This window comes from Capra hircus, chromosome 19, assembly GCF_001704415.2.
Source record: "Capra hircus breed San Clemente chromosome 19, ASM170441v1, whole genome shotgun sequence".
In the NCBI taxonomy this organism is placed as follows: Eukaryota; Metazoa; Chordata; class Mammalia; order Artiodactyla; family Bovidae; genus Capra; species Capra hircus.
Genome location: NC_030826.1, coordinates 33,199,033 through 33,221,919, shown reverse-complemented (window position 1 = coordinate 33,221,919; position 22,887 = coordinate 33,199,033). Strand labels below are relative to the sequence as shown.

The 22,887-nt window shown below is 48.2% G+C and overlaps 1 protein-coding gene across 1 annotated transcript in view; it reads left to right on the top strand.

Moving 5' to 3' along the window:
* LOC102188626 (cytospin-B) overlaps window positions 1-20,221 on the top strand; it is a 113,990-nt gene extending 93,769 nt beyond the window's left edge. The window contains exons 11-13 of the mRNA XM_018064004.1: window positions 4,221-4,337; window positions 9,482-9,541; window positions 17,167-20,221. Of these exons, the coding sequence (XP_017919493.1) occupies window positions 4,221-4,337; window positions 9,482-9,541; window positions 17,167-17,256 (267 nt within the window). The 3' untranslated portion in view covers window positions 17,257-20,221. The remainder of the gene's footprint in view (window positions 1-4,220; window positions 4,338-9,481; window positions 9,542-17,166) is intronic.

Below are 22,887 nucleotides of genomic sequence, written 5' to 3'. Positions count from 1 at the left end.
AATCTCAATCTGATTCTCCAGCTGTGACAATAAGAACGTCTTTGAGAAAGGCCAGGAAGCCCCAGGGCGAGGGTGCTAAGGCCGCCCTGCACCCAGGACAGCTGATCCCTGAGTCAGGGGACTGACGGCGATTTCTAAACGGTCTGCCGTCTCTTTGCCAGAAACTTCCTTTTTCTTTTTTTTAACTTTTTAAAAATCTTGTGCATTTAGTGCACACAGAGTCGATCCATTCGTTGAAGTCCATTGGAACAGCCTACGGAGATCCTGAGGGATGATGGAGTTTCAGTGGGAACAGGTCACAGCCATGTCCTTGGTGGGTGTGTGTTCTGCAGAGCGGTTCATGTTTTCACCAGATGTCAGCATTTCCAGGCAACAGAAGGCAAATGAAATGAACTTTCTAGAAGCAAATGCTGTGGTTGTTGGGTTTTGCTCTGCTCTGTCAGCCGTGTTGTTTGCGAGCTGCATCCCCACTTGCCCTCCTGGAACTTGTCTACAATCTCAGCTGCTTTGATCATGTTCTCGGATGTTCACCAATGTCGTTTTAGCTTCCTCTGTGCATGTCGGTTTTTGTGTATCTCAAATGACTTCTGCAGCCCTAGGGACAGAAATCTGTTAATCTTACAAAATTTTCTCCTAAGCACTCCTTTTTGGAGATGCTCAGAATGTTACCTTTTTTTTTTTAATATCTGAGCCTTCCTCTCCCTGGAACTTTCTCTCTCTTGGGAATGTCTCTGAAGTATTTATAGCCCAGAGAAAGTTGAGGGTAATTTGCAATGAGTAATTATCATTCCCCTTGGGGAAATAGTCAGCAAGTTTCTTTTTGGTTGTAGCTCTGCTTTTTTCCCCAGTAAATCTACGTAAATTCCAAAATGCTGGCATTCTTTCAGACAACCATGGTTCAGCCCCTTAAGAACATCAGGGTCCCTGTTTGTCTTCCCTTTCTCCTTCTTAATCAGTTCTCTTTCCCAACTGCCCTCCTCCCTCACCCACCCCTCTTCCTGCTCATCTCCCTCCCTGGCCTCCATTCGTTTCTTTCCTCTTTATTGATGTAGCTCTTATTGCACATATGTGTGTACAGCTCAGTGAATTTTCATGAAGCACATACATCCATGTCACCAGCATCCACCTCTGGACGCACAGCCTCCCGACATGCTCCCTTCTGCCTACTGACTTGCAGTCAAGGCTAACAGTGATCTCAGGCAGTTTTATTCGGGAATAAGTAACAAGGAAAGAGTTGACGATCCATCTTGTAGAGTGCCTGGTTGGCTGATTCCCACTGCTCTGTACATTATTCTCTTGATGCAGCCCTAAGATTCAGTGGGATGGTCTCTGGGGAAAGGAAGGCACTGTATTTATACCCCTGGGGTGCCATGTTCTTGTCCTTGGTTGGTGCAGCTGTGAGCACCGAGTATCGATGTCCACAGGCTACACAGGCCTCACCCACACCAAGGCCGAGCTGATGCTGACGGTCCCCAGCTGAGGAGAAGGCTTTTCATCTGTCCTGGGGTGGGGCCTAAAGTCAGGACTCGCCTTGTTCCTTGGCTCAGCCACCCTTCCCAGGACACTGTCTTCTCTCTGCCCTCACCTGGTAGTCCATTCCCGCCCAGGAGTACCTGCTGCCTACCCCATCTACAAGCCGTCTGCACGGTTCACTCTTCAGGGCCCCTGGGAAGACTCTTCCACCACTCCCTGCTCGGCAAGGCCATCCCCATGCATCCTCCATGTCCCCTGCGCCCCCTCTGTCCGCTGACCAGAAACCCAAGGAGTACTCAGCTACGGCGATCTGCAGACGGGTCCACAGTTGAACAGGATTCAAGTGAGAGACCTCAGAGAGCATTGGTCAGCTCACCCCTTTGCTGTGATTCTTGTGAAAAACACGGGCATATCAAGCCGTGCCACTCTCAGCTCACCTTTCTCATCCAGATATACCTTGGGGAGCAGTAAGGAAGCCCTTGGGGGTGACAGCCACAGGGCAATCTTTGGAACCCAGTGCCTCTGCCTGCTGGCTCCCACCTCTGACCTGAGGGACCAAGATGCACACACGTGCTTAGTTGTCTGCCAGTGGTGCTGAGGGGAGATAGTTGATAGTCTCATTGTTCACATAGAACCAAGGACAGTTTCAGGTGGCATTGAGGAAACTAGAGCTGTGTTGTTCCCCCCAGAGAAGTGAAGGGTAAGATTTTATTTGAGCGTGTCATGTTCTTGAAATGAATATAATCTTAACAGGTCACAGCTGGATGCCCTCCATCTCTGCCGGAGACAGAACAATTCAAAGCCTGAGACCTAGGAACTTCCCTGGTTGTCCAGTGGTTACAAACCCACTTGCCAGTGCAGGGGACACAGGTTTGATCCCTGGTCCGGGAAGATCCCACATGCTACAGAGCAACTAAGTGCTCTAGGGCCTGAGCTGGAGCCCTTTTCTGAGCTCTGCAACAAGAAAACTACCACAACAGGAAGCTTGTGCACTGCAGCTAGAGAAAGCCCTTGCACAGCAACGAAGACCCCGCACAGCCAAAAAAATAATAATAATAAATTTTCTTTTAAAAAAAGTTAAAAAACAAAAACAAAGTCTGTAACCTGGGAAATAAGTGACACAAAAGACAAGCCCTTCCTGACCCACATGTTGGATCTGGTGAGCCAGCTGGATTTAGGATTTACGTAATTCCTTGTTTTAAAAGCTGCCTCCTTGGTGTGCGGCAGTGTTTAAGTCCTGCTGCTGAAGCGTGAGGGTCCATGTGTGTCTCATGGTGCCTGATGGCCCGAGAGTGGCCGTCTATTCGGAAATGACCTGGCTTCTGATCTATCCTGAGGGCCTGAGTCATTGTGATTGACTCTTCACTCCTGGCTTTGGTGGCACCAGATTTTTACCCCCCAACCCTGGCTCAATAAATGAGGGTGTTTGCACTTTAGATCAAAAGTTGTTCCTAAGCAGTGTTCAGTGAGCTGAAAGACAGGGCAACATCTCAGTTTGTTAGGTGGGTGGCATTGTCCCCCTTCTGGGTCCCCTTTGGCCTCTCAAATGCCTCTGAAGATAGTACAGATGGAGAAAAATGATGTTTTGTGTCATAAATGGTATAAGAGTGAAGTATAGAAAAAGTTTTTATGTTTCAGAAAAAGAAAGATCTACCAAGTATTAAACGCTTTTGGTGTAAAGTGAATTTATACAGGAAGAAAGTCAGGGAAGGAGGGAGAAAGAGAAGGAGGAAGGAAACCCAATAAGAGGATGGGGGCAGTGGCCAGTGGGTGGAGCTGGACCAGCAGGGTTTGGTTTCACTTCAGCTTTCTCACCTGTCAGATGGGCATGACGCTGCTTACTTACAGGTGTGGGTGTCCTGGGAATTAAATGAGAAAATGCACAGTGACAGGCACTGTGTAGACACTCCGCCAGCCGTCCTCCCTTCTTAAGTCTGGAAACCCTCCCCTCTTGCTGATGCCCGGTTTCTCTGCAGCTGCCCTGCTCCCCAGGGTCTCCCACCCCAGCATCAGATTTGAAAGCTGAAACTGAGTGAACTGGATGGGTCGTGGCTGCCCACCCCAGTTCTTCCTTCTGCTTTTTTCATGCACAAGCCTCTTCAAGAAGGCATAAAATCAAAGTGCCTTCATTTCCAGCACAGCCCCCAAGTCCCATCAGGTAGCTGCAGGGTCATCAAAGAGACTTTTGAGACAAGAGATCCAGATGATCTGCTTCTCGGGGGTCCAGCCTGAGTACATATAGACCTTCCAGCCGGGCCTCTCAGACTTGTATGTCACACTAGTGCCTGTCTGAGAGCTTAAGGACACACTGCTTAAGGTGGCTTTCTGAGGGGAAGTCCTTGGGTCTTCTCTAGGAGATGGTGGTGATGATGACGGTGGTGTGGTGGTAGTGGTGGTGATTCTTTGGCCAAATAAGGCTGGGAGGTGCTAGGATGTACAAAGCTAACCAGGTGGTTAATCTGAGAGTACAGTGTCTGAGAACCTTTGACCTACCAGCAGGCCACCAGAAATTCCCCACTGTTTTTCACTCCAGAGTCTTTTTTTGTGCTTTTCTGTGAATGGATTTGGGCAACACCAGGCCACCATTCCTGACAGCAAAGTTATTAATGAATATACTCCCAGCAGACGTGGGTAGTATCTGGTCTCATCTTCCTGCAAACCCAGAGATGGCTGCACACATGGATTGCAGCACAGCCCTGTTTAGTCATGACTCAGCAGTCTGGTGATTAATGCCGCTCTCCCCACAGAACATCGATATCACCAATTTCAGCAGCAGCTGGAGTGACGGCTTGGCCTTTTGTGCTCTTCTCCACACCTACCTGCCCGCCCACATCCCCTACCAGGAGCTGAACAGCCAGGAGAAAGTAAGTCCCGCATCCCCACCCTGGTCACCCTCCAGAACACAGGGGAATTTCTCACACTATTGATACATCCCAGGGAGCGTGGGGTTTGTGGACTTGAAAAGGAAACGGGGGTAAAATTCCAGCACAGATCACAATGGAGGGCAGGTCCCACCCTCAGTACTGTCCTCAACTTCCCTTGTTACCTAGGAAAATGCAGCAGAGACCAGTTGACTGTGTCTGCTGAGAACTTCCTATCACTCATTTTTCAGAGGAGGCCCTGATGGACTGTCACCTTCATGGTTTCAAGACCTTAGGCCAGCATTTTCAACATCTTTTCCAAAGAACCAGAAATCCCTGGCTCAGATAAGCTGGGGAAGCTATTTATCATAGCACACTTCTGGAGATTCTTGATGCCATAAATACTCTAGGAAGTCCTTCATTAGAGAAACCTGTGTGACTCATTTTAGGCCAACCTACGTCAGAGCCACAGAACCTTTTTAACGTTTAATATAATCACCTGTAACAGGAGTTGGCAGACTTCCCCTGTCGGGGGTCAGTGGTAGGCTTTGTTGGTCTGTGGTCTTTGTCAAAGCTACTCAGCTCTCCCATCAAAGCATCCAAGTGGCCATAGATGTTTGTCAGTTAATAGGCTTGCTGTGTTCTAATAAAACTTTATTAGCAAAAACAGGCCGAGGGCTGAGTTTGGCCTGTGGGCTGTGATTTGGCAAACCCTGCCCTAGAACATCCTTAAAATCATATTCCACAGAGTTATTCCAGGAAACACTGTCCCGGGCTCTAGACTCATTTACTCAACAGATGTTTCTTGGTAGCTGTCATGCCCAGTAATAAAGGCAGAAGTGGTGGGGTAGACAGTATCCTTGGGAGGCGGGTGGTTAGCAAACAAGTGAGTAAACTTGTGACAATTAGCACTGTAAGTAAATAACTATAAACTATGACTTCCCTGGTGGCTCAGACAGTAAAGCGTCCGTCTACAATGTGGGAGACCTGGGTTCAATCCCTGGGTTGGGAAGAGTCCCTGGAGAAGGAAATGGCAACCCACTCCAGTACCCTTGCCTAGAAAATTCCATGGACGGAGGAGCCTGGTGTCCATGGGGTCGCAGAGAGTTGGACACGACTGAGTGGCTTCACTCACTCACTCATGGAAAAGCGTGAGAAGCACAGGGCGTGGGGTGAACACGGGGACCTGACTTTCACCAGGAAGGTTGTGGACGTCTCTGAGTGGAATTCCAGCGCAGAGCCCACATGAGGGAACCAGTGATACACAGAGCAAGGGAGCCTTCCAGAGCCAGGGAGCATGCCAAAGGCAGGCCCAGGGGAGCAGAGACCAGGGACATGGGGAGGCCGGTGGGCAGATGAGGAAGTCCAAAGGACGAGGTGTGGGGAGGGGTCCCAAGCACGGGAGCTTCTGTCCCCTTGGAGTCTGTGGTATGCCACCCTCCCAGCACATGGATGCTTCACTTAAACCCATCCTTTGGGGTTTTACTGGCAGCTTCATTACATAGACATGACTAATTAAATCATTGGTCATTGGTGACTGGTTCAGCCTCCAGCCCCTCCCTACTCCTGCAGGTCAAGGGGTGGGACTGAATGTTATAACCTCTAATCCCACACTGTGTCTTTCCAGGGGTTTTCAAAAATTGAGTTATTAACATACACCCAGGTGTTGTTGGAAAGGGTTTGTTATGAGTAACAAAAGACACTTGTTTTGGAGCTTCTGTGGCAGTCCAGTGGCTAGAACTCTGCGCTCCTAATGCAGGGGACCCAGGCTCAATCCCTAGTCAGGGAACCAGATTCCACACGCCGCAATTTAGAGTTGGCATGCCTCCAGTAAAGACCCCACGTGCTGCAACTGAGACCCGGCACAGCCAGATAAACAAATGAATACAAAGACACCTGTTTCACCTTTATTTCTCTGAAGCCATTTTTAGAACCAGGGACAGAAAGCAAATATTATTACAAAGGATGCCTCCATGACTCCTACATAGAAAATTACAAAGGCTTTAGGAGCTCTGTGCAGGAACCAAGACAAAGACCAAAGGTGTGTTTCTTATCATAAATCAAACTTCACAGAGGCACCAAGAGAAGACAAGAAACAAGCTTTGAGGACTCCATCCTTGTTGCCAGGGCAGGGCAGAGTGGCCCAGCGAAGGTACCAGGTACCAGGAGGAGCAGCCACAAAGGAGACCAGCAGGGGGATGTGGGGTCCCAGGATCCACGAAGCCTGGGCACTGTCGACAAAAAAAAATCCATCAGTCGATCAGGGAAGAAAAAGAAAATTTTTATTCAAGCCAAGCTGAGGATTATAACCCTCTGAGGAAGTCTCTGAGGAAGCTCTCAGAACTGTTCTGCCTGTTAGAGGTCAAAGCACAGTCATACAAGGTTTTGAGATAGAGGGCTGTGCATCAAGGGATGCGACTGATTTACAGGATCCAGGGCTGCTAGTACAGAGTGAGCAGCAGGTCATGGGTCATCAGGGCCCAGGGAAGGTCAAGAAAGAAGGATGTCTCCTAGGGGAGTCTGCTGGTGCTGGCAGAGTGCCGCTCCTCATGGTTGAGCAGGTATTGAATGTTTCTGCCGATGGAGAGGTTGGTCGAAGCCTGCTGCAGATAGGTCCTCAGGGTGTGAAGTGTTTGACTGCAGCCGTGGCACTTTGTCCTCCTATCAGTGGACATGTTGGAAAAGAATGGAAAGTGTTTGCTTTCACCCTTTGGATCATCTCATTGCTTCCAGATGACGGAAACCACATCATGTCCCCTGGAGGCCGGTGATCCCCAAGATTCACAGCCAGCTGCCCAGATCTCGCAATGCACAGAACAGCTGAGCATCACAACTTGGTCTCTCTCTTATCCTTGAGATCCGGGGGTGCATGGTTCCAGCACACGGGTTGCCTTTCTTCTCCCTGCTCCAGGTTGCTGTCCTGGGGAGGAGGCAGGTCAGGCTGTGAGATGCTGCAGGTTCACGAGGGGTGAAGGACTTCGCTCCAGGTGCATCCCTTGATGCACAGCCCTCTGTCTCAATATCCTGCATGACTGTGCTTTGACCTCTTACAGGCAGAACAGTTCTGGGAGCTTCCTCAGAGGCTGTTCCTGGGTTATAATCCTCAACTTGGCTTGAATCCTCAACTTGGCTGGAGTTTTCATTCCAGATCGTGCAGCATCACAGCCTCCCCTGATGACCGCTGGCCTCCTGCTTCCTAACTGCCCCATGTGGACGTGCTCTAGGTTTGGCCCCTGCGCTGGGAGACCCTGTGTTCATGTTTGGGGAAAGAAACTCGTATCTCAGAGTTACCGATGAGGGTTCTCAGAACAATGTGTCAACACAGGCAAATCAAACTGGCACAATTTAAAGCTGAGCAGGTGTGTGAAACTCAGCCTGGGGGTGTTCTTGCTGGAGGAGAGAGGGTTGCAAGCAGGGAAGGCTTCCTGGAAGGGATGACTTTGAAGTTGAGTTTCAAAGGGAAGGAGCTAATTTGAATGAAACGATGCCTTTGACCTTCAGGATGAGTGAAGTTCAGCCCTCCTCAATTGGAGCCTGGGTCTGGGGCACTCTCAGTGCAGTGTATTTCTTGGGTTTTTTGGTGAACAGCAGACATTGAAAAGGGCATCAAGAGAAGCCTGTAATGTTTATATGCGTGTTAAGTCACTTCAGTTATGTCCAACTCTGTGGAATCCTCTAGACTGTAGCCTGCCAGGCTCCTCTGTTCATGGGATTCTCCAGGCAAGGATACTGGAGTGTATTGCCATGCCCTCCTCCAGGGGATCTTCCCGACCCAGAGATTGAACCCACGCATCTTGAACTGTTGGGCAGGTTCTTTTATCAGTAGTGCCACCTGTAAAAACCTATCAAAATCAGAATCTGAAAAGTCACTTTAGTACAAAGAGAGTATCATGGATTATAAGCCATAGGAAGATCAGAAACCAGAAGAAGAGAAGGAGACACAGTTCTTCTCCCAGCAAGAAAAGTCCCAAACAAGCAGAACTGAAAACAGACTTGAAGAAAGGCAAGGTCCAGGTCTGGAGCACACTGAAACGTGGTGTGGTTCTGAGCTGCTGGTTGTTACAAAGAGGAAAACCCTTTGGAAAGAATGTTTTGAGTGGCACAGCATCGTGACTGTGGAACCTGGGGCGAGGAGTGTGATCCCAGCCGCTGTGCCAATACCCCTTGTTGTTTTTAGCCTGCAGAGTTGTCCTGTTAAGAGGGTGCTGGACGCTTCAGTGTGGTTGAGGAGAAGGAAGCCAAGTGTATCAGCTTGAACAGTTCAGAACATGACCAGCTGCAGGAAAGGCAAGGGAAAGTCTTACTTATCACACCAAGTGAAGTCAGGAACTGTCATTTGTAACCGATGGGACAAGAAATGATGGTTTGAGGATACTGGTTAAAGTCACAAACATGACTAATAAGGGAGCGAACGTGAGCTGTGTGACTAGAATGAAGGGAAGAGAGAGGTGCATGATTCCTGAGTCATTTAACTTAGGAGGAAGTTAGAAGGTCATGCCTCTATTTTAGAAATCAAGAAAGTGGTGGGACTTCCCTGGTGGTCCAGTGGCTAAGATTCCAAGCTCCTCAAGCAGGGGTCCCCAGGTTCAATCCCTGGTCAGGGAACTAGATCCCACATGCTGCGACTAAAGATCCCAAGTGCTGCAACTAAGCCAAATAAATAAATATTTAGAAGGAAGGAAGAAACAGTGATGTCAGCAGGTACAGAGAAATGAAGGAAGTCCCTGGAATTAAAGACAGAAGCGAAAAATCGTTCTCCCAGGGTCCAGGATTGAGGCAAGGAAGTCTTTCATGTGATTATATTTAACTAGGTGTACATATTACTTTTATAACTTTTGATACAGCGCTATGATTAAACAAATTGATATACAACAGAAGGTATATGTCCTAAATATTGACAAAGTAAAAAATAACTAACAAAAATGTATCTTTCATGGTCAGGAATCAATCAATAATGTTATTTTTTAGTGACAGTGGTCATCTGTTAATCTTCTTTTTTCCCCCTTAAACTGTCTGCATACTTGACTTCAACACTTGTGTTTTATAAATAGTAGGTAATCTATATGGGAGTGTCAGTTGGTGTTTATTGCTAACAAAAGCTATATATTCTTGGCTTATAATTTCATTCTGTTTGACTTTTAACCTAGAAAAGAAATCTCATGTTGGCATTTGAAGCAGCTGAAAGTGTAGGCATCAAACCCAGCCTGGTGAGTGTCCCCCTTTGTATCCATGTGATACTCTAATCCCATGAGAAAGAACTTTATGCCATCTACTAAATAATCTTCACAGCAATGAAGTCCATTACTCATGAGTCCTGATATAAAAGTGTCCAATTGGTCTGACCACATGTGATTTAGAGTGTTTTCAGTGAAGATTTCACTGTGGATAAATTTCAGTTCTAGACTGAATTATCATTAAAGCCCTGGAAATATGAATACGATGTAATTTTTAAAATATCAATACAGAGCCAATCTCTGAAGAAGGAACTGGAAATAACTAGATGCCAGAAATTAAAAGAGGAGTGAAGACCAGAGTTCTGAGGCATGTGCTGGGACTCTGGTCACCCCAGGGTGGGACTGGGGCGGTGGGAAAGGGCCTCCAATGTGTGCAGGCTGTGGTTCGTGCTTATGAAGGGGCAGGGGACCTGGCACTGAGTTCCTGTAACAGGTTCTGTGCAGAGGTCTCAGAGCATCGGTCCTGAGACCTCTGCACAGAACTAAGGCTCTCCAAATACTCATCTTCTTAGTGAAGGGGAGATAAAAAATTGCTACCTGCCAGTCCAGGGAGGTGATAAGGAAGCTCAGTCTCTACCTGAGATTTTTTTGTGGCCAAAAAACACAAAATCTCTTGTAGGGAAGGAAGGAAAAGCTGGGCCAGATGAGGTTTGGAGTCCAAATTTATAAGATCTCCTGCAAGCAGTGACCAGTTTATAGTGTCTCTGCTGCCAGAAGCTCTGTGGCCCGGAGCACAGAGGCTACTGAAAATACATTCACTATTCAAAATTACAAAGCAGTCGGGAAAATGATCTACCTGACAATAGGACCTGCTGTACAGCACAGGGAACTCTACTTAGTATTCTGTGATAACCTATATGTGGAAAGACTCTGAAAAAGAGTGACTGTGTGTGTGTGTATAACTGAATCACTTTGCTGTATACCTGAAACTAACACAAAATTGTAATCAACTAGACTCCAATAAAATTTAAACAAGGAAAAGAAAATTATCTAGTCAGCTGGCACCACGAACAAGAGGACCATCTACCAGAATTTGAGATAATAAAACAATAAGAAAGAGACCTCAAAAGACTATGTTTAAACATATTAGAGATCAGAGAAGGGGTAAAAATCATAAGGAAGGAACATGGTTTTATTTTTTTTTAAGATTTTGAAAAGAGCCAAGTAGAAATTTAAAATTTGAAAGTAAAAACCACAGCTGGATTGAAAACTGATTGGATACAGCTGAAAAGAGAACTGCTGAACCAGAAAATAGATCACAGAAAATTACCCAGGACATATAACAGAGATTTTTAAGATGTAAATGTGATAGGGGTTTTATTAGTTAATAGGTTTTCAACTTTAAGAAGTGGAAACCCCAACTAATGGTTGCTTCAACCATGAAGATTTTTTTTTGTAGTTTCAGGAATGGTTCACTGCTTAATATAACCAAGGCCCACAGAGTGTCTTTACTCTCTTGGTTCTTTGTCCTTTTATTTGTCTCTCTATGGCTGAACATGGCTGCCAAGCTCCAGACATCACTCCCATCTGTAGGGCCAAAAGTGGAGAGGAAGGGGTACAGTGAGTGCCTGACATCCCCTCCTTTGATAAGGAAACCAAAAGGCTTCCCAGAGGCCCTCCAGCTCTGTGGCAGTTCTCTGTTGCGTGGCCACCCCAGTCACAAAGGGATTTGAGAAGGTAGACATACAACGTTTCTCATCCTCTTTAGTGGGAAGCCTGCAAGGGAAACAGAGGTTGGGACCAACTGATAGTGTCTGTCACAGAGCTTAAGAGGCATGGAAGATAAAATCAGACCATGTCCAACTCCCATGGCCAGTGGGAATTCTAGAAGTAGAGGAAAGAAAACATGAAGAGAGATAATATTTGAAGAAGTGGCGCCTGAAATTTTTCCAGGATGACGAAAGGCCACAGATTCTTAATGGAATCTCAAACAGGATAAATAATACAAAACATCCATCCAGATACATTGTAATGTAACTGCAGAAAAAGCAAAGAGATAATCTACAAATAATTTGTACTAACCAATAATAAAAGAAACCTAGTAGAAAACTATCAAAGTCTGGAATAGGCAACTCACAAATGGCTAGTAAACATTTAAAAACATGTTCAGTGATTAGGAAAATCTCAGCTGCAATAACAGTGAGAAATATACTTGTGTAACCTCAGAGGGTGAAATGAAAAGGGAAAAAGACCAGGGGCTTCCCTGGTGGCGCATCGGTAAAGAATCCACCTGCCAATCCAGGAGACATGGGCTTGATTCCTGGGCCAGGAAGATTCCAGTACTGTGGGGCAGCTAAGCCCACGCGCCACAGTAACCTCAGCTACTGAAGCCCGCACACCGTAGAGCCCACACTCCAGAGCAAGAGAGGCCACTGCGACGAGAAGCCTGCATATGGCAACGAAAAGGAGCGCTTGCTCACCGCTAGAGGAGAGCCCTCGTGACAGCGAAGACCCAGCACAGCCCAAAATAAAAAATAAATGAAATTTTGGGGAAAAAAAGGAAAAAGACAACTATCGTAGGAATTTTAATACTATAGTTATAACAGTGTTATCCTAACATGTTTGACAGAATGGACAGTTTTTAAAATATATACATAAATATATTTCTTCAAATAGTAAATGTAACTATTTCTCCAAAGCACACAGAGAAGGAACTAGAACTTCAGCCATTAAAGAAGTGCAATTCATTGTTTTAAATATAGTCAAACACACGCATAAACAAAAAAATACCAGTCCGCCCAAATTCCACTGAACCTATGAGAAACAGATGTCCCTATTGTGCAAACTCAAGTCTAGAGAATTTAAAAAGAAGTGGGGGGACTTAATGTCTGGCAAGGATGGAGTAGCAGGAACCTGATTTATCTTCTGAAACACTAAACAGCCAGGGAGTTGTCGTTGTTCAGTCGCTAAGTTGTGTCGGACTCTTTTAAACCCCATGGACTGCAGCACGCCAGGCCCCTTTATCCTCCACAGTCTCCCAGAGTTTGCTCAGATTCATGTCCACTGAGTCAGTGATCCCTTGCAACCATCTCATCCTCTGTCATCCCCTTCTCCTTTTGCCCTCAATCTTTCCCAGCAACAGGGTCTTTTCCAATGACTCAGCTCTTTGCATCAGGTGGCCAAAGTATTGGAGCTTCAACTTCAGCATTAGTCCTTCCAATGAATATTCAGGGTTGATTTCCTTTTGGACTGACTGGTTTAATCTCTTTGCTGTTCAGAGGACTCTCAAGAGTCTTCTCCAGCAGCACAAATTGAAAGCAGCTAACAAGTAACCAGAGATCATTTGCTTAAGGAAAGATATTGAATATAATGAGAATTTGTTGGAAGACTGTATTCTACACAGAATATGGTTTTCTTTGTATGCTTGCATGCCAAGTCACTTCAGTCATGTCTGACTCTTTGTGACCTTGTAGACTGTACCCCGCCAAGCTCCTGTGTCCATGGGATTTCCCAGGCAAGAATACTGGACTGGGTTGCCATGACCTTTTCCAGAGGATCTTCCCAACCCAAGGATCGAACCCCCATCTCCTGTGTCACCTACATGGGCAGGCAGGTTCTTTACCACTAGAGCCACCTGGGAAGTGTTACTGTTAATATTTGCTTTTTTAAATTAATTTTTTTCCCTATTTTTTCATCTCATGTACTACTGAAGTTAGTGAATGCTGGGAAGCAAATGAGATCATCTTGTTGAGCTAATCATAAGAGCCAGCGATTTTATTTGTACAGAAGTCTCTGAGGAGCTACTGACGAACATCATTGTGGATCTCACAAATATTTAGGAATGTTTAGGAATGTTAACCAGTTCATGCCATCAAGAAAATGGAAGCTTCCTGCATTATTAAGTTTACTTTTGTATCATGAGATGCAGTAAAAAATAATATACTTAATTACAAGTAACATTTAAAAACTGCACCTAATCAGAATTGGCAGCAGTAACAATCCTAAGTCTTTGGTCAAGTTCTATTATTAGATTAGTCAGGAAAAAAATTCCCTTATATGTTTATATTCTAGCAAATATAGGCTTCTGCATTTAGAGGATTAACAAGGATAAGAGTTTTTCCAAGTGAAAACACCACAGTGTTCCCCCGAGTTGAGAATGCATTTCTTCCCCTCCACGTTGGGAATGCATTTCTTCCCCGCCACGGTGTGAGACAGAAATTTCACTCGCTGCATCAGTCACAGGAATGGTGGAGAAAGAAGAGGTGTGGCCTTGTTGCCGCCGCTGTCAGAGTATCCAGAACGGGTGCCCTCCAAGGGTGGATGTGTTTGCACTGGTGAGGCAGACATGCCCATACCAGGCCGTGTGGTCTGTGAGGGTGTTGCTTGCTGAGCCTGTGTGTCCCCCAGAATGGTCACTCCTCACACAGACTAAGGTTTTCAGGTCACCTAGGAAGGGAGGTCTTCACAACTCAGGGTTTTATAGGGAGGTTAGAATGATTCCTTAGGTGAGGCTGAACCTGTGCTGTCGCATAAACTTTATAGAGGCTTCTCTGTACCAGGCACTTTCTGTGAGTTGAGTCATGGTCCCTCTCAGAAGTCCTATGACATAGATGCTCCTTACATGAGGAATACTGCAATTTCGTGGAAGGGCACATAGCTTGTGAGTAGCCAAGACAAGGGTCAAGGAGGCTATCTGCCCACATCTCACCCCTCCATGACCCTGCATCTGAGCAGCCATGCCAACCTGGGCTCTTAAAGCACAATTTACTTATAGTCTATCAAGCGCATATGTGTTATATTGTAATTTATCTGATTGTAGGGCTTATCTCTGCGCTTCTCTGGTGGCTCAGACAGTGAAGAATCCACCTGCAACGTGGGAGACCTGAGTTTGATCCCTGGGTTGGGCAGATCCCCTGGAGAAGGGCATGAAAACTCACTCCAGTATTCTTGCCTAGACTCCTGAGAGCAAGAAGCCCTATCTTTTTTTTTAATTTTATTGTAGTGAAATACACGTAACATGGCTTCCCTGGTGGTAAAGAATCTGCCTGCCAGTGCAGGAGACATAAGAGATGAGGGTTCAATCCCAGTGTGGGAAGATCTCCTGGAGAAGGGCGTGATGACCCACTCGAGTATTCTTGCCTGGGAAATCCCAGGACAGAGGAGCCTAGCAGGCTGCAGTCTTATAGGGTCAAAAAGAGTCGGACACAGCTTAGCAACTAAACAACAACAACTGTGAGTAAATTTGATTGATTGATGGCTGTTGAGCCAGCCTTGGATTCCTGAGATGAACTCACTTGATCATGATTCAATTTGCTAATATTTATTAAGGATCATTGTGTTTACATTTTAGTGAGAAATTGGTATTCTTGTAGTGTCTTTGTCCTGCTTTTGGTATCAGGGCAGTTCCAGCTTCACAGAATGAATGAGGAAGTGTTCCCTCCTCTTCTGTTTCCTGGAAGAGATTGCGTAGAACTGGTATTATTTCTTCCTGGACTGTTTGATAGAATTAACCAGTGAAACCATCTGGGTCTGGTGTTTTCTTTTTTTTGGAAGGTTTTTAGGTACTGAATCAAGTGTCTCACACTATTGGATTTTTATTGATCCAACATACTCTGTCTTCTCCTGAAAGGTGTTAACTGATTTCTTCAAACATGTTCAAACGTGATGTTGACAATGCACTAAAACAGATTAAAATTTAATTATTGTTGGGTTCAAGCATGCAGGACAGTCTGAGTAAAACTGAATATTGATCAGACTTTAGAATCCTCTCTGAGCAGGAAGACATGTCCTTGCCCCCAGGGGGGTTTGCCATCCCTCCAGCCTCTCAGGCCATCCCTGTGTTCTCAGAGCTCACCTGCCTCCCGAGAGCACGATTCCTCATCGCTTCTCCCTGTGTCGTCATGTTAGCAACCCTCGTGTTATAAGAATTTTGGCTGTTTGTGCATCTGTCTGTGCACATAGAAGGAGGCTTTTCCTCCTTGTCTTCTGTAAATGCATTGTTTCTCTTTTCACGTTGCTGTAGGTTCCTGTGTGGGGTGTTCCACGTGCTCCTTTTCCACCCTTCGCTCAGACCGATGATATGCTGATTTCTCAGCCTCACCAGGGAGAAAAATCAGTAAAATATATTTAGATGCTGAAACAGAAGCTAAATGGCTGGTTCCATGCCTCAGCCACTTCTGTCCCTGCCCAGGAACAGATGTTCTGAGCTCAGCCTGCTTTTCCACTGTGTCTCTGCTTCCAGCTTCATGCCAGGGCCTTCTCTACTATTCTCTCATGACCACAGAAGAATCCGCACTCAGCCCCAAGATGAATTGTTGAGTAGTGTGGTGACACGAATTTCAGGAAAGCCTGGCTGAGCAGTAGACGGAGTACCATCCTGCCGCTGTCAGTCCCCGGCCTCTGCCTGTGCTCGCTTGTGGTGGATGAAATGAGGGAAAACAATAAAACATGGACTGGTGACCCTTTTGCCACTGGTGGCCCTCTGGTCAAATAGCTTTTAGCCGGTGTAGGGCTTTTGTGGCACAAATAGCAGAAACAGTACCACACAGATGCTCACTGCAAAGAAGTGACCACAGTCACACCCCGTGCTATTAGGATGGGACAGCTGTTCTCTGGACAGTGTATATCCGCTAAATGACGCAACACAGCTGTGTGGAAAATTGAGTATGAAAAATGTTCGGTGACAAAGCACAGGGTATGCAGTGACAATGTGGGAGGACATGGGTGTGTGTTCCAATGTAGCTGGGAGAAGTGGGAATCCTTTCACAACAATGGAATCATAATGACCCTTTTTAAAACTTTTGTTTTATTGATTGAAGTAGAGCCAATTTAGAATGTCCTGTTAGTTTCTCCTGTGCAACAAAGTGATTCAGTTATATACACATTCTTTTCCACGTTCTTTCCCATTTTTGTTTATCCCAGGATACTGAATATAGTTCCCAGCGCTGCACAGTAGGACCTTGTTGTTTATCCGTCCTGTATGTAATGGTTCACATCTGCTAATCCCAAACGCCCAGTCCTCTCCTCCCCGACCCCTTGGCAACTACAAGTCTTCTCTGTGTCTGTGAGTCTGTTTCATAGATAGGTTCAGTCGTGTTATTTTTTAGATTCCATGTATAAGTGATATCATATGCTATTTGCCTTTCTCTGTCTGATTTAGTGTAATAATCTCTAGTTGCATCCATGTTGCTGCAGATGGCATTATTTCATTCTTTTTAATGGCCGAGTAATACTCCATTGTATATATGTAACACATCTTCTTTATCCATTCCTCTGTCGATGGACATTGAAGTTGTTTTCTTATCTTGGCTACTGTGATTAGTGCTGCCTAGACCATTGGGGTGATGTATATTTTTGAATTAGAGTTTTATCCAGATATGTGCCCAGGAGTGGGATTGCTGGATCATGTGACAACTCTTAGTTTTTGTTCAGAACTTTTCTTTTTTCAGAACTTTCTTTTAATGCTCATTGTTAAAATTTGAGAGGGGCAGGAGATCATGTCTAATGTTCCTAAAAGCATAGCATCTCCTGAATAAGCAGGAAGGAAAAGCTTTTCTTTTTCCCACTGAGCACCTTTAGCACTGGCTGGATGTTGCCTGCACCTGCCAGCCACGTGGGAAGGTCCGGCGGCACCCGGTGACCTCTGCCCTCTCCCACAGGAGCTCAGTGAGTTGCTACACACGGACCGGCCTGACTGGCAGAGCGTGATGCAGTATGTGGCCCAGATCTACAAGTACTTCGAGACGTAGGTCCTGCATGTCCCACACCCACTGTGTGTCCTGGATGCACCTGGTCTGTGCTGTCAGCTGCCCACTGTCTGGATTTCCAAGGCAGGCTCCACCTGAGTCTGACACACAAACAAGAAACAGCGGGGTCTGCCGCACCCACCCTGAACCCTGACACATATGGACTGTAAGTCGGGGGTCCTGCTCCCAGGGGCCCCCTTCTCCTGTGGGAGCCCCGCGATGTGTTCACTGGAGCTGCCCTGAGTCTCACGACAAACATCTAAACCCATCATCTTTCTACTAAGAATCCTGGCTTCTGCCTTCTAAAAACTCTGTACTTGCCAGTCCAGCCCCTCCAGAAACACCGAGCAGGACACAAAAGGACGGTCGGCTCTCAAGCAGCTCTGAGTCACGTGAGCCCTGCCTTTTGGGGACAGACTTGGTTCCCAGAGAGGATTTCACCACTGTTAGGTCTCCTGTCCCTTACTTCATTCTCTGGGTGGGAGACCAAACATTTGAGATGAAAGGAGCCCCTGGGTGAGTGCTCGGTGCCCCTGGGAGGGACAGGAGGGGTGTGTCTGGGGCGTGGTCACGCCAGGACTGCTGCTTGGCAGTGGACAGAAGGCCTCTGTGACCTCACCTGCTCCTTGTGTCCTGCACACGTTCACGCCCGTCCACACCCGCATGCTTGTACACGCAAAACTTGACAGAGTCCGTCAGACAGAAGGGACAGGCCTGTGTTGTCCAGGTTCCTCCTGCTTTTGCACAAGCAGGCTGAAGACGTGTCTTTTTGGGGTGCTGGGCAGACAGCATCTCCGCTCTGGCTTTGACTTAGTCCTTCCCCGGGCCTCTTAAATTTGCATGGACAGGAGGCCCGAGCAAGGCAGGGAGGGCTCGGGTACAACTGGATGAAGGGCTTCCCCAGCACGTGCAGTCACCCCGTGTGGCTGCGGAGCACCCCCCCAGAACAGCCCTTCCCCCAGAGCAGCCCCTCCCCTGGGTCATGCAGGCATGGGTGCAGGTCATCACCTGGGCAAATACATGCACATTTCATGGCAAATGAGGTCCCCCCTGGCCCAGGGGGCTCCCACAGCTGCTGACATCAGTGCCCTCTGACCCAGGTCCATTGACACTCCCTGAGCGCAGGGCTACCCGCCCTGCCCAGTACACCCTGCAAGCCCAGGGGCAGGCGGGCCCTTCTGCACAGCAGGGCCCTGTTGGTCCCTGTCCTGGGAGGTGTGAGCTCGGCCCCCCTGCCCAGTTGCCTTGGAGGAGACACTGGGCCCCCCCAGGGTCCGTCTGTCCTCCTCAGGCTGCAGAGGTTGCCCACTGGGGTTCTTGTCTGGGGGCTCCCGGATAGCATACACCCCCTCACCTGCCCCGGCCTGGGGTCAGAATGTCAGGAAGGCCACCAGCGTCGTGTTGTGTGTATTTTCAAAGTCCCTGAGAAACGCTGGAAGGGAAGTCTGGTGACAGTAACCATGTGGGGTGTCTTCATGTGGAAGGTGGAGGCACCTTCCTAGACAGTCTGCTGGGATTTACCCAGTGTCTCCTCCCAGGTGTCTGCCTCCTCCTCACCTGCCTTGCTCACCCCACAAGGGGACGTCACACCCAAGAGGGGTCGAGCCGTTAGTGGCTGTGTTTCCTCTGAGTTCACTGCAGGCTCTGTGGGAGGGGCCGCCGATGCCTGGCGCTGCTCCTGGTGCCCTGTGATTCCTGAGACGGTCTGGGACCGGCTCCTCTGGCAGTCTCTCGGTGGGGGGCTCGCTTCAGGTTAAAAAGAAGAGAGGGGCCCATGTGCAGTTTATTTTTATAACTTGGAGAGGTTGCCCAATTCTCCTTGCTGCCCAGCGGGCAGGCTAGAGCACAGCGTGCCTGTGTCCTGCCCGAGGGACCAGGCGGTGTACGGCAGTTCTGGCCCTGGGCATCGTGGTGTGGGGTCAGGTCTTCCAGTACTGAAGAGGCGGAGGGTCACCTCGGTCCAGTTTTAATTGAAGAGCTCATAGCACAAGGTGAGTGTGGAATGTTTTTAAAGTTGAGAACACGTAGTGGTTACCATGAGCACACCCCACCCTCCCCAGTTCCCTGTCCTGAGGTTTTCACAGGCCACTGTATCTGTGTTTCTTCCCCTCTTCCTCCACCCAGCACTTCGTCATTTAAAATTATTTGGTGGTTCTGTAGATCCTTTTTCCAAAAAAAATGCATTATTTTTATATGCAAGATAGTCACAAAATGCAAGATCCCGAGAGGGGCGGAGTCGTTTTAAGACACAAAGAGAAGCCCTTGGCTCTTTGTGTGCTGAGTTGTTTCCTGGCTGATGGTGGCGCCACAGCCCCTGCCCACCAGGCTGGCCATCTGGGGAACCCACAACTCTCTTGGCCCGTCCCTCCTCACTTCAGAAATGACAGTGGTCTTTGGTTTTTGCTCTTCACTCAGCTGTTGTATAGCTTTTGTTGAGACCACCCAAGGACCCCAGGGGACCCACACCTGGTGTCACGGTGTCCGTGGGTCTCAGCCCCAGAATGGTGGGCTGCTTTCCCAGCCCCCTGCCATCCCCACCAAGGGGACAGGCCGCTCTCTGTGCCCTGCCTGGGATGGAGGACACGATCATCAGATACAAGCTCCTTTGCACATCCAGCCCCAGTCCTCCCCAGCCCAGAGCCCGAGGGCCACTTGTGAGAAAGTGAGAGTGGCATGCAGCAATGGACAGGACTCAGAAGCCCTTTTATTAAGGATATTTAATATCGTGGCCCCACCTTCGTGGCGGGTTTCACTTTTCTGGCCAGGTTAAAGTTTGGCTGGCCCACGCTGCCCTGAGCAGCTCTCTGACTGTAACCACATGAGTGCGGCCTTGTTTCTGCCAGGAGTGCAGAGTGCCAAGTGTGGTCCAGACACAACAGATGCGTGTGCAAATGTTGACACGACCAAGTGTGACATATGACTCTGTAATATTTCTAATAAATATATTTTGTTTCTGTCTGATTGTGAATATGTCCCAGCAACGTTTATTGTTACTGTTTTCTCAAAATGCCAGACTTACATTCAGTCCATTCCAAACCAGCACCTCCAGGCCCCTGTTCCTTGCTGGGTGTGGTCTCCACTGCAGCTGCCGTGGGTCACCAGAGAGGTCTGGGCTCTGATGCCCCTCAGCCTCGTTCCCTGCATGGCCCCCTAGAGCTCCCCCTCCAGGGCCACACAGGATGCTGTAGGCTGCATGGATGGGCCCGCCAGGGATGGGGAGCAAGCAGGAGGGGGTCATACCAAGATTGTGGGGGCAGGGTGGACATGAACTTGAATGGACAGGGGCTGCCGCAGTGTTCTGACACCAGGATCCCATGCAAGCGATTCGTCAGGTGGTTATGTGGTCTTCAGGCACTGCTCAGAGGCCACTGTTCACAGATGTCTGGGGACCAGCCCAGCCCACAGGAGAGGAGAGAGGACACAGGAGGAGCCTCATAGCTTCCTCCTCCTTCCAGGGAAGCCCCCGCCTCCCTTCCTACCCCGACAGGTTCTGGCCTTGCCCTCCTGGGGGCCTCCCTCTTCCCAGAATAGCACAGCCTCTGATGCAAGTGGAACAGACCCTGAGCCAGGATGGCTGCCACCACCTGCTTCCTCTGGGCAGTCGGGTGCCAGGCAGCTGTACCCAGAAGACACCAGGGTCCTCGTGTGATGACCCGCCATTGTCCTAGCTGCTCAACCTGTGTACATGTGTGTGCATGCACACGGGCACATGGACATTTGGTGGATGGCCAGTGTTGCACCCATGGCCAATGGACCCCTTCCATGGTTTGGGGTCCAGCGGGGAGGTTCCTGATCTATGGGCCTGGACCCCTCTGTGGATAAAGCTCAGTCCAAACATACTGAGTTGGGTCTGAGGCATGAGCTCCCCAGCAGGGCATGACCCACAGCCTGTGCCCCAGTGGTACTTTGTGGCTGTGCCTGTGGTCAGTGGCTCTGTGCTGCTTTGAAGGCTTGGGGACTCTGGCTGCAGGGTCTCGGCCAGCTGTGGGCACCTTCCCCAGTGCCTCTGTTCCTCCTGCCACTGAGTGCATGGCTTCCCAGGGCAGAGCCAACAAGATCAGATGTGTACGGGGCCAGGGATGTTTTCAGTCTGAGCTTGCAGTCCTGCAAGCCAGGACTTTAGACCTTACCTCCTATAGCCCAGCGCACCCAAATGGCCCCTCAGGGTCTCAGGACAGGCTTGAAGCTGTGCACTGTGACTCTTTAGAAGTCTTATTTTGAGGGCCTAAATTTTGTATTTGAAGTTTTTCAAATGTTGAGAATTCTACATTCCCTTCCTAACAGGTCATATAAAAATGTTGACTTTTCCCCTAAAAGTTTGAATAGTATCAGGACGTTGGTTGGGAAGATTCATCACCTCCTTGTAGAGCTATGTCCCCTGGCGTGAAGAACCCATAGGCATGCCTGACCCTCAGGGCATGAGTCCGGCTGGAGAAGTACAAAACTGAAAGAAAGAAAGAAAGGTGAGTCACAAATTGTGTAACTTCAAGTTATCTGGGAAGAGAAAACCAGGGAGCACAGTGGTAACCAGCTTCCTGGGAGCCCCTTTTGATTCGTTTCTGGACAGGTTCGGCTCTGGAGCTGTTTGCACAGGGCGGGGTGAGGAGCCAGGCTGGAGTCCAAGAACATTTGCTGGCCTTCGCATCCTCCAGGTTGAGTCAGCTGGAACCCACAGCATCTCATTGTCCGTGTCCCCAGGCCATGGAGGATTCCTCCCCTGCCTCAGACAATGGAAACTTGTCTCCCAGCTAAGAGCAGACATGTGGAGCCTGGGGATTTGGCAGATCCGGACCAGATCTGACCCCAGGCATCTTCTCCAACTTGTTTACAGTTTAAAGCAACGGGCCTCTTCCCTGAGCCTGTCTTGAGAGAGCAAAGATGCTGTGGGGTCTCTGCTGCTGGGAGGGGCCACTCTGAGTGATGTGGGAGATGGCACCTCAGCAGCAGCCTTGCCTCCTTTGAAAATGAAATTCTCTGACCATGAAACCAGAAGCCGGAAGATGCATTTCCTGTGATTAGTTGTAAATGTCATTGTTTTAAAGTGACAATTGTTACTAAAATACATGTTCTGTCCAGAGAATACCAAAAAGTACAAAGACAAAAAAAGTTCTTGGCATCACACCAAAAATGGGTTACCACAATTAACTTCCACTCAATATTTTATCAGATCACTTAGGATTGGGCTAAACTTCAAGGAATACTGTCTTAGATAAGAAACTTATTTCTCACCAAAAAGAGAAGTCCAGAGGTGGAAAACCCAAGAATGGTATGTTGGAGCCCTCTGTTATGCCCAGTGTCTGAGTCCCCAACACTGAGAATAAGACATCCACAGCAATGCAAAAGCATAAAGCGGTTTATTGCTAGCTCGAGCTACAGCTCAAGTCTCATCCAGCGCAGTGGAGTCTTGACGAGAGCCCGGAGCTCTGAATCACATCTACTTTTATACAGATGGTTCTTTGGTCCTGTAACAGCATAGCTGATTGGTTAAACCGTTCGCGCGCGCCGGACTTTTAAACCTCGCATCTCTATCGGGATTGGCTCAGGTCTGGCGCGGGTGGGGGCTACGGGGATTGTTTCTGATTGGTCGAGCTACACTGCCTGAGGGAGTTCCCAGTGCCTCAGCTTTCCTAGAGA